This window comes from Nestor notabilis, unplaced genomic scaffold (genome assembly GCF_000696875.1).
Source record: "Nestor notabilis isolate BGI_N333 unplaced genomic scaffold, ASM69687v1 scaffold24477, whole genome shotgun sequence".
Classification (NCBI taxonomy): domain Eukaryota; kingdom Metazoa; phylum Chordata; class Aves; order Psittaciformes; family Psittacidae; genus Nestor; species Nestor notabilis.
This window is the reverse complement of record NW_009935504.1, coordinates 1-16,767: the sequence shown is the minus strand read 5'-3', so window position 1 is coordinate 16,767 and position 16,767 is coordinate 1. Positions and strand designations below refer to the sequence as shown.

Below are 16,767 nucleotides of genomic sequence, written 5' to 3'. Positions count from 1 at the left end.
ACTGTGTGGCTCACAGAAAAATTAGAAATAGGAGAATGTGTTCAGCATGTTATCTGCATATTGTCTGAAGCTTTAATGGCTTCTGAGCTCTGTCCATGCTATGGTTAGCACAGCAGACAGTAAAACTATCATTTCTTTCAGAAAACAGGAACTCAAAGGTTTTGCCAGCATTAAAATATCAAAATTAAGTGCTAGAAATCGAACAATAAAGCAAAAAAACTATAGATACATTTCACCAAAATGAAAAAAAGGGATTAAAATGAAATAAAATGAATCTAAATGACTAATCAAAACTCATACTACAGGCAGTTTACCATGTTTTGTGGTAAATTAAACACATCATTATCCTGGAAATTGGAAAGCGATTTCACAGAAATGGAATATTTGCCTCACTGAAACGTGTTGCTTTGCAACAAAGCGGATTTCGCTTCTCCAGTCAAACACTCAGTGAATGAGTCCCAGGACTAGAAGTTGTGTGTGTTATTACAGAGCATTAACTTTTTCACTCAAGTAAACACGGCCTTTCTCACAAGAAAGCAGCCAATCCTCCTAAATGCATTTAAATGCAGACAGAGTGTGCTGAGCCTCGCACAACCGGTGAGTTTTAAAATAAATATGGAGCCAGAGGAAGTTAAAATGCAACTAGCTTGCATTATCCTTTGGATTTCTAGTCCACACAAAGCTTAATTTGAAACATGGATAACCTTAAATTAACTTATTTAGTGGGAACACAAAAGATGGTGAGTTTGCGAAATGAGAAAAATAAGTAGCTCTTTTTACAAGGATTGCACCACAAATATTCATCTTGGCTGAATGGATATGTTGATTGTATTTGGTTTTCCTCTTACTTCATTTTTCACTACGGGCTTTCATACTAACTCTTCAAAACCTGGCGAACCTAGTATATTTTGAGACAAAAGGTGAAATAAGTAGTTAAGAAACAAACATATTCAAAGGCTTAGAAGGTAGTAATAGTCCCATTCAGTTCCGCAGGTGATTGAGAATCTGCAGGAACTCAGATCTTCCAAATTTCCAAGTGCATCAAATCTGAGGGTTTTCTCAGTTACGTATAAAACAGTTATTCCCAAAGCTGATGTAACAGAACTTGTCTCTCAAAAAAAACCCCAAGGGACTTCTTGGGATAGAGCTGGGCTTTTGCAAGGATTATCTGACCAGAGAAAAAAAAAAGTTTCTATACTTCATTAGAAAACTCAATATTCTCCTTCACCTACCAGCCTAAATAAGCTGGCAGCAAGCAGACCTAAATTTGGGAAGATAAGCCACCAAAAGGGGAAAAAAAAATTCACTAGACAAGAGTCCAGCCTTACTCAAGCAACAACATATTGAGCCATGCTTAGACTAATGCTCGTGCAGAAACACACATACTCACAGAGGCTTTGACAGTGCAAAAGAAATCCTTGTCTCAAATAGTGATGTCAGATGGGATCTCTTACCTGTTTTCTATCCACATGATTTTAAAATCTGGATAGTTTCCTGTCCAAATTCCTGACTGACTGTGAGTCTATGAATTCACCGAGCTTTGCAGTTTCACAACAGGAGCAACATTACATTGCAAGAAATATAACGTGCTGTTGAAAGGATAGGACTTGCACCCACCCAGAGAGACAGGTTTCAGTCCTCTGGTGTGGATACACATTTCCTTATGCCTTTTCTCTTCCTCTGACCTCTTCATTACATTACCTGCAGCTGTTTACCTGAAAAGGAAAGAAGAACCAACCCACCGTGGCACTATTACAGAGCTGGACCTACTGGAACACAGGTACAGACTGAGAACAAAACATATGCAATAAAGCAAATGCACAGTATATATTTAGCACAACTTCAAGCTGTTCCATTTAACAATCTCTTTCTACACATACACATTATCATAAACACATCACTTGGACAACTTAAAAATGGTAGATAATCTATCCCTTCAGTGCAGTTTTTTTCCCCATTGTTGCTTTTATTTAGCCACTCTCAAAACATGTGAAGGAAAGGCTGAAGAAGTCCTGCCCCACCATGCTCAGCATGAGCTGGAGACAGTGTTCCTGACATTAGCAGATGGCAGTATAGTGACTTGTGGCTATCAGGTTGTATTCTCCTTCCACGGAAGGCACAAGTGTTAATCCCATGTGCCATTAACCCCTTGACATACACTTGTAATCTATTAACATCAAAGGTACAGCTTGTTGGAGGCAGTGCTCAGAAAAGACACATGTAGGTACCACTGGTTTCTTAGCCAGAACTGCATTTATTTCCAGATCAAGAAGTGGCCTTCTTCCCAATGTGTTCCAGAAAATGAATCTTTAAGGAAACTCTTTCACAGATGAATATAAAGCTCGTAACAAAACCTGGTGCGCGACTGGTCATCTCCCCGTGCCCGCACTGCAGGCGATTCGGGAGGATGGGCATGGCCATGACACTGCCAAGGCCTCTGCCCACCCAAGTAAGATTTAAAGAAAGAGGAACCACAACTTAAAAGAAATGCAGAGACATTTCAAAAAATGTTTTCTTAAAACCACCAAATTACTTCTCCTTGTTATAAGTTATTGCTGTAAATAGAAAAAAGAGAGAAGTTGGCTCCTGCAGAGACTGCTGACTGAGGCAATTCTTGAGTGCTTGTGACTCCTGAATATCCCACAGTGAAATTCCTGTAATGCACGATTTTGAATTATGCTTTAAAACCACCCTGTAAAAATAGTGAAGATTAACCAGCAGGGTAAGTGTTCAGGCCATATGTACGTTTTACTTGTTTCATCGTTGCAATTATGGCTTCTCAAAATCGTAGCTTTGTGTTTGAAGAAAGAGCTAGAAGGCTTTCAATCTATTAGGTGTAATGTCTAATTCCAAAAATGGTTTAAGATCGCCAAGACTGGAAAAATATTATTTCTCAAATGCTGAAAAATTGCATATTATAATGACTGCTCTAGTTATTTAATTCTTCTGCAAAAAAGATTACATTAAATTAACTCATTAGCACATTTGAAGTAGAATTGCATATAAAAGTGATATTAGCAGAAGGATAAACTTAATTTAACTTAATTTTTGTTTAAAACTTCTAAACTAATCATAGCAAGACAGATGAATGGAGAGATAAGAAAGAAAATGTAACAGCCTGAAAATTTACAATTTAATCTTCCTTGATATTTTCAATGATCTTCTAAATCCTTCATATTAAGCATTATATGCTAGCTTGTTTTCCAGTTTAAATAAATCTACCTGAAACCATTTTCAGGGATATAATGGCTTTTTCACCCCTCAAACTACACCAAGAAGTTAAGAACTAATAGTAAAGCAAAGAAGCGTAAAACAAGGCCATACAAGGGGGAAATCATTATGTTACCTGTTAAGCACCAAAGTAAGCATATGTCAAGTTCATGTAGCTCACCAAAGCCTGAAGTGATGTGTATAGTTAGACACAGCACGGAAAGCATGGAAAACAGGACAATTCTAACTGAAATTTGTGAGTTGCTTGTTTGGTTTCACAGCACCAAGACTTAAAAATAGCTGAATTTGTTTTCAAAATAAAACTTACTCTTTCCAGGCAATATTTTTTTTGCACAGAAGACTGCCTGTAAAGTAGAAATACAGTGTATGCTAAGAAAACAATATGAGTATAAATGCCTTTAAGCCCAGTCACATAAATCTTGCACAATGTTAACTCTCGAGATTCTTTCTTACCATTACTGAAAAGTAATTTACTTACTCACTTTATGTACTTTACTTTACTTACAAGTCCTTTACTTGTCATCCCAAAATGGGAATATATGAAAATGTGTTAAAACCCAATACAACTACATTATCACATTTCATTTGATTTTAGGATTGAAGGGAACTCATAAGAGAATTCCCGAGAAGGATATAACCTCTCTGCTTGGTTGCTCTCCTGCATTATTGAAGGAAAGAAGACACAAGTTGGGGACCAACATTTTCTAAATTAAAAACCAGATGGTTGTCTTACATACAAGCCGGGGATGTATACACAGAGCAGCTAACTAAATATAATAATTAGTCCACTAATTCATTTTTTTCAGAACTATTTATCTAAATCACTAAATTATTTATAAAAAATATATTAAAACACCCACAGGAACACAGATTCTAACTAGAAACATCACATTTTGATTTGGGTTTTATTGCCTAAATGTGCCATTCTGACCAACCAAATCAAGGGATGATGGCTGCAGTTTATTTAAACAGTAGTCCCGGGCAGCTAGCAGGCTTCCAGATGTGCTACTCAACATCCCTGCAACCAGCAAATAAAAGGAGGACTGTTGGAATGCTAACATTTGTCCAGAAAATTGCTCAAAGAGTTAAAGACGGGGATGATAAAAGTGGCTGCACCAGTTCTTGTCATGATGCCAGAGCTAAATGTTTACCCAGTGCTGCAGCCACACCAGATGGGGTGAAAAAAAACCCCCCAGACTTTAGAAAGTCTCTTTTCCCAACCATTTTGCCATGAAGAAAGGTACAGCAAAACAAAACAAAACAAATGATTTATGTGGTAGAAACAGACCCATGAAGACACATTCAAATAGTTGCATGTAGGTTTCTTGGCGTTTATGTTAGCAGACGTTTTGGGGGAGCATCTGCAATCTAAACACCATCATATTATTCCACAGTCCATCTTTTTGCCTGTTGTCATATTTATAATTCATGCACTCTGGTCTTACAGCTTATGCTGCAAGAGGGGCTCTGAATAGGGATGGCTGAAATTTGGGGTTGAATTATGCTTCATTTCTTGAGGAAAGCCACAGGTGTCCAGCTCTGGAAGATGCTGTAGATTCCTAACGATGGACACTTTTCATGTCTTCGTCAATCCCTGCTGCCTAGAGTGGCAGTCTTGTATCTGAGACACAGCAGTAGATAGAGCAAGGTGCACGTGCAGAAGTGAGGGAAGAGTGATGATAAAACCAGACTGAAATCAAGAACCCTTGTGCAGACTGTCTTGTGGAAACTGGGCATGAAGCAGGCTGCATGGCCACAAATCACTGAGCCAAGCCCCAGGAAAACATTTTATCAGTCTTCTCCCTCCCCCAGAGCAGAGGGAAGACTCTCTGCCGACCCAAGTTCTACCCTGAGGACCGGGTGGAGGATTAGCAGGCAAGGCCAAGGAATAGTTGGGCCAGAGCCAGAACAATGCATATATCATGACTGACTTCTCTGGGCCCCAGGGGAGCTCTTGCTGGGGAAAGCATTTTTTTCAACTCCTGCCCGAATTTCCATGGCTGGTGCACGTGGTCTCACCAGCATTCCCCATCTGATCTGCCTGGCATGCTTATAAGCAGCTCAACTGTTGATAACTCATTAACTCTTCTCAAGTGCCCAGGGCTGAGGTCTGGGCTCTGGAAGAGCATGGCTGCACGGCATTACGAAGCACAGAGATTTCTGAGCCAGCACAAGAACCACATCCCATGCAGCCCTGCCAATACAGGCTATAAAGCCCTTTAAGGTGCTGAGGATGAAATAACAGCTATTACCAAAGCAGCTGCCACTTCTGAGGCCATGGATTCTTTACAGTACATTGGACTGAGATAAAAACAATGAAAAATTAAAATTCCTTCTTCTTCCATCAGCTTCCCCATACACAGGCTAGGGTAACACTATAAGAACCACAGTCACAAGCTGATGGAGTGATAACAAGCATAAGAAAAGTCAAGAAATCCTTGATTATGTATAGGGAGATCAGGAAGACAGCCAAAACCAAGTTGGGAATGCATCAGTTCTTATGTCTAAAAGTCCTTCTGAGTATGTATTGTGTCTGCTTCTCAGAAAAAAAAAGAAGGAAGTTTTCCATATGTGTTTCAGATTGAATTGTCTCTACACAAAATCCTTCTTTCTAAGCATAATCAAACAAGACAAACTAAGACACTCTAAAGAAATAGCAACATTAGGCAAAGAGCTGGACATACCAGTGAGTTTCCTTTATAAATGCTTTGCAGCTGCTCAAGCATGTAGTACTCAAACCACTTTTCTTACCCCTTTCTAGATTGTGGCATTGCCATCTTTCTTTCAGAAGCTGCAATTCTTTTAGAAGGGCTTCCTCCCACAGAATATTTTTCCAATTCAGTGCCAAATGTCTACAGATGTACATGTGCATTTTATGTATGATAATGTAGTTTACAGTAATATAAAATTTGAGACCTAAAGATCAACGGAAATTCCAGAATCTGTAACTTGGTCCGTTTGTTCCACATTATTGTGACAAACACAGCTTTTTAAGAGGTCTCCAACAAATTACATGCCAGAGTGTTTTTGACCATCTAGACCGCTTGAACCTCGTATGACGAATTCAAACATGACAGGGATGCCCTAGAATTTATTAAGTATGTAAAATATTTAAAGTACTTTAAGTGTCCGTTATGACATGGTCTACATAGTGCGAAATCAAGTGAAGTTCTGGCACTGACTTCTGCTGAAGCTGGATACTTACCTGTGATGTTTTAGTTTAAATAAATTGTGACTAAAATGATTTTAAATTCATATTCTTTGATGGTATGCATTTAGAGCAAGTCTTCAGCCTAATTAGAAGATGTTATTTTATGTTATTCACCAGTGCCCTGGGTTCAGCTACAGCAGTGATTTTTTCTCCTCCTTAGTAGCTGGTGCAGGGCTGTGGTTTTGACTTTCAGCCTGGGAACAACGCTGATAACACCGATGTTTTTAGTTGTTGCTCAGTAATGTTTACTCTGAGCAAGGACTTTCTCAGTCTCATGCTCTGCCAGGGAGGAGGGGAAGCCAGGAGGAAGCAGAGGCAGGACACCTGACCCCAACTGGCCAAAGGACTATTCCATACCACAGCACGTCATGCCCAGGATAGAAACTGGGGGGAGTCACCCGGAAGGCCCAGATCACTGCTCGGGTCGGGCTGGGTATCAGTCGGCAGGTGATGAGTGGTTGTGTCCTCTCCCTTTATTATTTACCTTATCATTATTATTGGTAGCAGCAGTGGTTTGTGTTATATCTTAGTTACTGGACTGCTCTTATCTCAATCCATGGGAGTTACATTCTTCCGCTTCTCCTCCCCATCCCTCCGGGAGTTGGGGGAGGAAAAAGGGGGAGGAGTGAGCGAGCGGCTGCATGGTTCTGAGTTGCCTACTGGGCTTAAAGCACGACAACCAGGCTGGTTGAAAACTATAGCTAAGTGTGGATTTGTCAGATTGTAAACTTAAACACAGCAGAACAGGTAAATTTAACTTAAAGCTACCCTGGACATCTGCTTCCGAATACATTTGCTAGCACCTTTTAACACTGATAATAGGGAATAATAACATGTGAGTTAGCTTTATGAGAACACAGCAAATGAAGGAAAAAAAAAGCAACTTCATACAGTGGTTTACTCAGCATAATATCTACATGTTTAAACACAGGAACTAATAAAACTTGCTGCTGTTCTTGTCAGCCACTTAGGGCAAAGGCCTCAGTCACTTCATGTATTAGTCTCCCCTGGATTATCTGAAACTCAGAGATCTCCCAACACAAATAAATACTTTAATTTGGTATGTTTGGGTAAATCTCCTGGATTTCATACTTTTTAGGAACCAGAGTCTAGGAAAAAAGATTGTGCTTTTGTCAAACTCTTGGCTTACAGTGCTAGGCATAGATTACAACTGTCTTCTCCTCCCCTCCTTCTTCCAAGGACAATAATTGTTGGCTGTATGACACCCCTTAACAGTTCAGCCTTTGGATATTTTGTATGTAGACCTAATAAGTTATGTACAGCCCTAACTGACTCCTGCCAACTTGGACTGGGAGAGCAAACAGACATCAAGGATATGCTCTCCCTTACAAATCTAGCCTCAGCTTCTGAAGGAATAATAAGGATGGTTCAAGCCCAAGCAAGTCCAAGTCACAAGTGAGCAGTTTGCAGCTATAAAGTAATGGAAAGCCAGTGTAAAAAATACAAAGCATATAGTTATCTCTATCCAAAGTACAAGACAAATGATACACTGAGTCCTAAAACTGTGTACTGCAGCTTCAGCTGTGCTCAGGCTGTGAAATACCTGAGCACTGCTGCAATAGGAAAATATAAGCCATAGATATTGTCACTGACACAAGATACTGCACACAATATGGCAGAAAACAGAATTGTATCCACTTGTCAACGAGTTGGGTTTCCTTCTATTTTTAGTATTAGAAAGGAAGAACAAGTTCTACAGTAAATTAAATCCATCAGACCATGGGGGACTGCAGATCAACCCAGCATATGATGCAGGATGTCTTTGTTACTAATATTCATACCAAATCTGAAAACAGAATCATAGAATCATAGAATAGTTAGGGTTGGAAAGGACCTTAAGATCATCTAGTTCCAACCCCCCTGCCATGGGCAGGGACACCTCACACTAAGCTATGATGCCTAAGGCTCTGTCCAGCCTGGCCTTGAACACCACCAGTGTTGGAGCATTCACAACTTCCTTGGGCAACCTATTCCAGTGCCTCACCACTCTCACTGTGAAGAACTTCTTCCTTATAGCTAACCTAAACTTCCCCTGCTTAAGTTTGAACCTGTTATCCCTTGTCCTACCACTACGGTCCCTAATGAAGAGTCCCTCCCCAGCATCCTTGTAGGCCCCCTTCAGTTACTGGAAGGCTGCTATGAGGTCTCCATGCAGCTTCTCTTCTCTAGGCTGAACAGCCCCAACTTTCTCAGCCTGTCTTCATTCGGGAGGTGCTCCAGCCCCTGATCATCCTCGTGGCCTCCTCTGGACTTGCTCCAGCAGCTCCATGTCCTTTTTATGTTGAGGACATCAGAACTGTACACAATACTCCAAGTGAGGTCTCACAAGAGCAGAGCAGAGCGGCAGGATCACCTGCTTTGACCTGCTGGTCACACTTCTTTTGATACAGCCCAGGATATTGTGCTCTGATGCCTCAAGTGAAAGTGCAATTAAGCTTCATAATAAGAATCCACATACCATTTTAAACTGAGGAAACTTGTATTATATTTAGGATTCTAGAGCAAATGTATGACTGGATGCTGAGCAAAGCAGAAAATTTAAATTTCAAAAGTAAATTATATCACTTTTCAGGTGTAAGATTTTGGTAAGTTTATCTGAGTGGTCCATAGCTGTTCTCTGGCCATTGATTTGACCTGTTTCCACATGTCTGATGACAACACTATATTGGGTTTTACTGTAATTTGTACTGGGTTTTTTATTGGAATGCATGAGGCTCTAGGTAGGACCACTTACTACTGCAGGGCAAGAAATCAACCTACCTAAATTTGTAGTGAGTCCTACTATCAGACAACTACAGATAAGGAAAAAACCCCTGATTTCCAGAAATCCTTTGACATCAGGTAAGCCCAGCTCTCCCTACAGAGATCGAAACTGCAGCTTGGGTACCAATCTCCATCCGCTAATGTTTCAGACCATCATGAAAATGTTTCTTTTCTATCCAGAATGCAATGCTTTCAAGTGATAACTTTGCTTTACCTGCATCAGCAGCTGTGATCAGTAGCATGTACTGCTCTTTTGCCTCCCGGTCCAGGCTCTGCACCAAGCGCAGCTCTCCGCTGGAAGAGAGGGTGAAGGCTCCTTCTTCATTCCCAGCCACCAGCACATAAGTAAGTTTGCTGTTTAGACCTTGATCATCATCTCTTGCTACAACCTATAAAAGCAATGAAAACAAGTGGGAAGAAATATCAAGAGCCGATGAAGGCAGGGTCTGTAAAATTTGGGATAGAGGAAATATATGCCCCATCCCTGGCAGTGTTCAAGGCCAGGCTGGACAGGACTTTGAGCAACCTGGTCTAGTGGAAGGTGTCCCTGCCCATGGCAGGAGGTTGGAACTAGATGATCTTCAAGATCCCTTCCAACGCAAAACATTATATGATTCTATGGTTATCTACAATCCAAATTAACAGATTGAATTAATCCAAATACTTTAAGGGCTAGTATAAATTAGCTATAATTGTAAAAATGACTTGACACAGTGATGATGGACTTAAAAGCATAATTTGAAAATATTAAAAAGTTGATTACTTCTTTTTCTCAAGCATAAATACAGTAAAGCCTGTTCTGGGGCTCAGTGGAAACCACAGATGATCTGATATAGGCTGAGCCCCATATCAAAGCAAGCACTGCATGTCCTGCTGGCTAAATCCATTTAGTGCTCTTCCAGTGTTTGTCACAGAGCCCCATCCCATGTAGGAAATGATCATTAGATTGAAAGATTTGTTGCATGAAAGTTGAGATTGAGTTGAGATAAAGCAAACTCTTTAAATCTCAGGATAGGTAGGAAGATGGGTAGGGAAAACAAACAAAACTCCAAAGCATAATACGAACTTCTGGTAAAAAAACAAAACAAAACAACCAAACAAAAAACCCAGCAATCAAAACCCCCCACCCAAACAAACAACAAGAAGCCAACAACCACAGCATGTTAGATTACAGCCAAGAGGCAACTTGTCTCCCACCTTTTGAATTTTGAAGGAAAACACTACACTTTAATACCATATCTTGAGGCATAATATTATAGGAGATAGATACTTATTTGCCGAACATACTCACCTGAAGAATAACTTTTGGGAGCGTCTCTAAATTCTCAGGGACATTTACAGAGTAGGGAGAAAGTTCAAATGTGGGGATATAATCATTGACATCCTTCAGAATAATGCTGACGGTGGTAGTGTCGGTCCTGGGGCTGCTCCCGCGGTCAGATGACTGAACAGTCAGGGTGTAGGAGGGTTTTCTCTCTCTGTCCAAAGGCTTGGCAACTGTTATCACACCCGTCACAGAGTCGATCCGAAACTCATTACTGGCATCTCCGCTCACAATGGCATAGCGGACCTGCCCGTTTGTACCTTCATCTCCATCTGTAGCAAACACCTGGATTAAATCTGTCCCTGTCAAAGTATTTTCTCCCACCTCTACTTTATAAAGCTTTTGGGCAAAAAGTGGGTTATTGTCATTAATGTCCAGGACTATAACCACCACATCCGTGGATGAAGAAAGGGATGGCTGGCCCTTGTCTGTGGCTACCACAGTTAAGGTGTAGTTGGACACAGCTTCTCTGTCAAGCTCCCCGGTAAGCCTCACTTCACCATCAATAGTGCCAATGCTGAATTTGTTTCCCAGAGGCCAAAGCAAACTGTATTCGATGTAGCTGTTCGGGCCGCTGTCAGGATCAGTTGCCTGTGCTTTGAACACCACCGTGTCTATTGGCGTGTTTTCTGGCACATAGGTCAGCTTTGGGGAGATAAAGCTCGGCGGGCTGTCGTTCACATCCAGCAGAATAATGGAAACTTGGGCTGTGCTTGTGTACCTGGAGGCCGGGAGAGGGGCCATGTCGTGGACTTGCACGACGAGGCTGTAGAAAGACTGGCTTTCCCGGTCCAAAGGCTGCCTGATGCTCAGCACCCCGCTGTGGTCAATGCCAAACTGCCCCGCGCTGTCCCCAGAGGCGATGCTGAAGGACAGCTGTGAGTTGGAGCCTGGTGGGGCAGGAGAAGAAAGGTAGAGAACATGACTTCATCCCACTGTCCCAGATAAATGTGTTTCTGGCCTCATATGGAAATGAGGACTGTACTATTGCGCTGCCTGTTTAGCCTCCTTACGATCATTTTTGAATCCATCAGCTAATTTCAGCCAAGTTCCAGAGTGGAGCAGAAGCCTTTGAAATACTTATTTTCTGATAAGAGTTGAAGAAAGAGAGAGGGAAGGATGTTAATTGGAGCAGCCACAGAGGGAGCAGCTGGCTGAGCTTGCCTCTGCGTTTCGCTCAGCAGGAGCTGCATGGTGGCAACCGGTGTGATTTTTCCCTGTCTACAATGGCTAGGGATAGAGGTTTTAAAGGGTTTTCCTCTGGAAACCAAGACTCACTGGTTCTGCTGCTCACTGAACAGCTGTTTTCCTCTCTTCTTCCCAGTTCATCTAAGCAACATTATTATTCATATAACTATTCCACGAATTCTTCCACCCAGTTAAAAAAAGCCACAACCAGAAACTCCCAAGCCTAGATGGAGCAAGCCAAGGGTGAATAATGGAGAGAGGTATGCTTCCCATATACTGCACGGTATTCCAAAATATCAGATAAAGAGCCCTCATCTTGTGATCGAAACATAACTAGCAATTATGGTCAAGGGAGAGATTTATAATTCTGGTAAGAAAAATGCATCCTGAATCTTGACAAGGCTGCGAAATGACCTTAAATATGCCATACAGGAAACAAATGTATGTTACCGCTTTAACTCCAGAGTTCACTCTGAACAGCTCATTTTTGGGAATATGTAATTGGAATGAGCCTGCTCTCATATCTCTCTCTCAATATCTATATCTATATAAAAATATATCTCTGTCTTATTCCTATTATAATTAATGTTGAAAATGTTGGTTTCTTGTTTTGGATCATAAGGACTGTGATTTAGGATTAGCAGATTAACAGACTGTTCACTACTAATTAACCCCTCAAATGTGCTTTTTCATGCAAAGAAACCAAGCTGTCTGCTTAAGCAGACAATTACTTTGCTGTGCATTTTGTCATTTTTGCTCAGAAGCTCTTTTTCCTCCAACTGAATTGCTTTGATAATAAAATTATTCCTGCATTAGATTTATTAATCTCTGCTGTTGATTATGCGCAGATTTAGGAGCACTAGTTTTAGTTCTCTTTCCCCCAGCGGCTACTCTAATTGGCATCTTTCCCTCTCTTTTCTTCTCGTGTAGGAATTTATTTATAAACCAAATAGAACCAAACATGAAAGACTAAATATTTTAATGCAATTGAAGAAATTAATACATTTATATGCCAGATATTAGTGTTCCTACATTACTTTGATCAAGTGAAGCAGCATGAAAATTTAATGCTAGTCTCTTTTTGTTCAGCTGTATTTTCAAATAACTAATTACATGGGTGAAAGTCTTCTGACTCCAGTAAAGCCCTTCCTTTGGCAATTCAAGATTTTTGGCAATTCAAGATTTTTGGCAATTGACTTTGGAGATGGGTAGGAATTAGGTCCTAATGAAGAAAATTAATTTAAAATACTCTTCCCCCCTTCCCCCAGCTTTTCCTATGGTGGTGTTTGTTCCTATAAAATCTACTGCTTGTTCTTCTTTATCTTACCTCCATGTACCTTTTCATTCCTTGTCCTGTATTCTCATAAGTTTTGATGCTGCCAACACTTACATAGGTTTAACTGTGAAGCAGAAGGGGAGTTGCCTAATTATCAGTGGAGTCAGGACTGCCACTTAATGAACTGTTCTTTTTTAAACACATTGTGTGGCTCATCCATCCCCTCTTCCCAGGTTTGGAACTGGATTTTTCTTAGGGAGAATGTGGGGGCATCCTCTCTGCTGAGCTTTAGGTTTATTTAATCTGAGGGTTAATTTGTTAAAAATCTGAGTGAGAGGTCAGATACAGAGCAAGCAATTTCACCACGATGCTCTTTTAAAGGTCTTGCTTTGGTTTTTATTTATTTACTAATGAAACAAAACATAATATCCTACACCCTTCCCCATTCTGTGAATACCTGTAGAGTCTAACTGGGAAATCTCACCAGTTTTCGCCTGGAGGAATATCTTGCTATACTTTTTAACAGACAGGTAAGCTTGTACTTTGCCCTAAGGTTTTTTCTGCTAATCAATGTGGAAAAATAAAATAAAATCTGAACCTCAAAATGAATGTGTTTAAGAAAACTGACTTCTTTATTGCCCTGTAAATAACCAGGAGCTGTTGCTTATGTTAACTATGCATCTGTATATGAAACTGTCCAAGCGGAGCTAGACAGCTAGTTTCCCAAGGGGTTTGCTGAACATGAAAATGGGAGCAGTTTCACTATCACCATGGATTTGTATTTTATCAGTGTTTACCCTAAACCAGGCACACCTCACTATAAAACAATGTCTCTTCAGAGCTCCTTCAGACTATGGGATCATATAACATGAATAATCAACAAAATTACATTTGTGTGCATTGACTGCAGCATCTCTGAGCCACCTGCAGAGGAGTATAGTACTGGCTACTTCTGTACACCAGATAAGTATAAGATGACAGAGGATAACAAGCTTGGGCTTGAAACAGAAACACCACTAGGTCATAACATTTGCTCAAGTTACAGTCCTATGGGGGAACTCAACCTGGCACACTCTTGGAATTAAATTTCTGCCCTATTAATTTTAAATCCAGCCTGTTAGAAAAGTAAGTGTGCCAGAAAATATAAAAGGCAAGATATCTGACTTTTCATTGCATTGCTCCTCAAATACTCATTTACTTCATTGATAATTGAGTGCGTGAAGAATGTAAAATGATATGTCAGTGCTATGATATATTCACATCCACTGTGCACAGATGGAAATTGATGTACGAGGTGCAAGAGAAAAGGAAAACAGATCCATAGCGGTTAAGTGACATTAACTTCCAAGAAGATTTAAACCAATTGTACTCCTAACAGGAAAATAAGAAATAAAAGAGGAGATAGATTGGACACAAACCCATCTAGCTATGGGTCTGAATGAACAATCGCTTCCCTGGATATGCATGATACGAGCACAAGTTCCTCCTCCAACTTATAGGTAGGTTACGTAAAATAAAAGCTTTAACAAGAGTGGTGAAAGAGGTCCGTGCAAGAATAGCCAGTACTCCCAAGCTGTAATTTCTGACTTGTTGGCTTATCTGATGGAATCTCTACTCACTTTCTCAGTTTGATCTCAAAAACAGTTGCACAATTTTTACCAGGGAAATTTCTATCCATCAGCACAAAATTTATGTTCCCACAAAAATGTTTGAGTTCAATAACTAAGCATTTCCTGAGGAAAAACTGCTTTACTCAGTCATTTTATGTGCATAAACTGGGATTCCTGAAAGCACGTAGGTGCTTTGTGCTTGAAGCACACATTTCAGTTCAAGACATTTCTATGGGCTTTGCCGAGCCAGTGTCAAGTTGAGAGGATACAAGGTTGCTTAACATGTCACAAAAATAAACTGTAAAGTCACTATGAGTGTTATGAATAAGTTTGTGTTAGGTCACACCAACTAATGTCAGTACCCTATGGAATGACTTTTATGTATTTTATGGCCATATTTTACAATTATTCTTGCCTGGACACACACTGTATGGCAAAATGGTCAAGCAGTTTTTAAATAAAAATTGTATCTTTTACACTCCAACCCATTAACAGCTTCTGGATGCGATAAATAATCCCAAGATCAAAGCTTATTTTACTGAGAAATTTTGCCCATAATTTCTCTTAATCAGCTTTTTAACCTCCGCTATCTACCCTGTAGATCACAATTCTCTTCATGATATACTTAAATGTTACAGCACATTTCAGATGATGGCAGATGATGTCTTATATTTCCAGAACCTTATTTAGAATATATTATAAACTTTCAGAATCATAGAATGGTTTGGGTTGGAAAGGACCTTAAGATCATCTAGTTCCAACCCCCTGCCATGGACAGGGATGCCTCACCCTAGACCATGTCGCCCAAGACTGTCCAACCTGGCCTTGAACACTGCCAGGGTTGAAGCATTCACCGCTTCTTTGGGCAACCTGTTCCAGTGTCTCAACACCCTCTCAGTAAAGAACTTCTTCCTTATATCTAACCTGAACTTCCCCTGTTTAAGTCTGAACCCACTACCCTTTATCCTATCGCTAAAATCCCTGATGAAGTTGCAGGAACACTTAGGTCTAATTTTAATGTGCAGCCTTAGCACCAGGGGAGAAATCATGGTGTTCAACTGCTGTAATACGCTCTAGGTAAAACACAGCTCTGCAATTAATTTCTGCAACAGCAGTTAAAAAGGAGTATTTGAATGTATCTTTAATTTATGACAAAGAAAAATAAGGAAGAAACCACCTACTTAAACCTAATGCAAAATGTGAGAAAACTAACTTCTATTTACACAGCAAGCACAGCATTTAAGCATACGTTGGCATCCTAAGGATAGCCTTAATTTGCCTTTAGTACTAGGTCTTCTAATATGGTACTAAGGTGAAATATGTATTTATCATCAGCGATACAGAATATGAGGAAACACCTACCATCATCCGCATCAGTGACGCTAAAGTTGAGAATAGCAGATCCTGGAGACAGGTTCTCCATCAAGGATGTGCTGTATGAGGTCATGCTGAACACCGGTGGGTTGTCATTGATGTCCAGTATATTGAAGTACACTCTGATGGTAGTAAATTGGCCTCCTCCATCTTCTGCACGGACAGTAAGGATGTAATATTGCTGTGCTTCGTAGTCCAGTGCACGGGTCAGGTTGAAGACTCCAGTAACGGGGTTCAGGAAGAAGATACCCTCTTCATCATCTTCATTTACTGTGTACGTGATCTCCCCATTGATTCAGTGGCTAGAATGCCTGCCACTAAGGAACCTGCATAACATGACAGGACAACAACATCAGTCATTCCCAAAAGGTAGCTCACTGGTGCAGTCAGAGCCAGCTCATGATCAGGCAGCTCTGTAGAATATGAGGTGTCCTCCAGTAGAAATTCGAGCCCCAGTAATGTATGATTGCCAGCCATAAAAGGTTTTTCAAAGCTGAAAGGAACAGCATTCAGTATCACGTTTATTTTAAAGGGCTACTAAATAACCCCAAGAAATGGCCAGGAATATTTATTTTTATCTTTAAATGGGAACATGTACAGATTACATATTAACTGGGGCAAAAATACCTTTTATCCTGCTACGTATTTTCTTTCTATGACCCAGAGGATCCTCTCCTCCCCACATACAAATAGGAGTTCTGAATTCTTCTAGATATTCTGGGAATATCTTCTAGATATTCTGGGCAATCCCAGGTACAGCTACAGGTTG

At 40.4% G+C, this 16,767-nt stretch overlaps 1 protein-coding gene across 1 annotated transcript in view; it reads right to left on the bottom strand.

The window, feature by feature from the left end:
* The window catches only part of LOC104408328 (protocadherin Fat 4-like), a gene marked incomplete at both ends in the record, with an annotated part of 58,108 nt that extends 41,784 nt beyond the window's left edge, over positions 1 to 16,324 (bottom strand). Inside the window, 4 exon segments of the mRNA XM_010017888.1 lie at positions 9,441 to 9,615; positions 10,518 to 11,440; positions 15,987 to 16,295; positions 16,298 to 16,324. Coding sequence (XP_010016190.1) covers positions 9,441 to 9,615; positions 10,518 to 11,440; positions 15,987 to 16,295; positions 16,298 to 16,324 — 1,434 coding nt within the window.
* Positions 16,325 to 16,767: the final 443 nt, after the last annotated feature.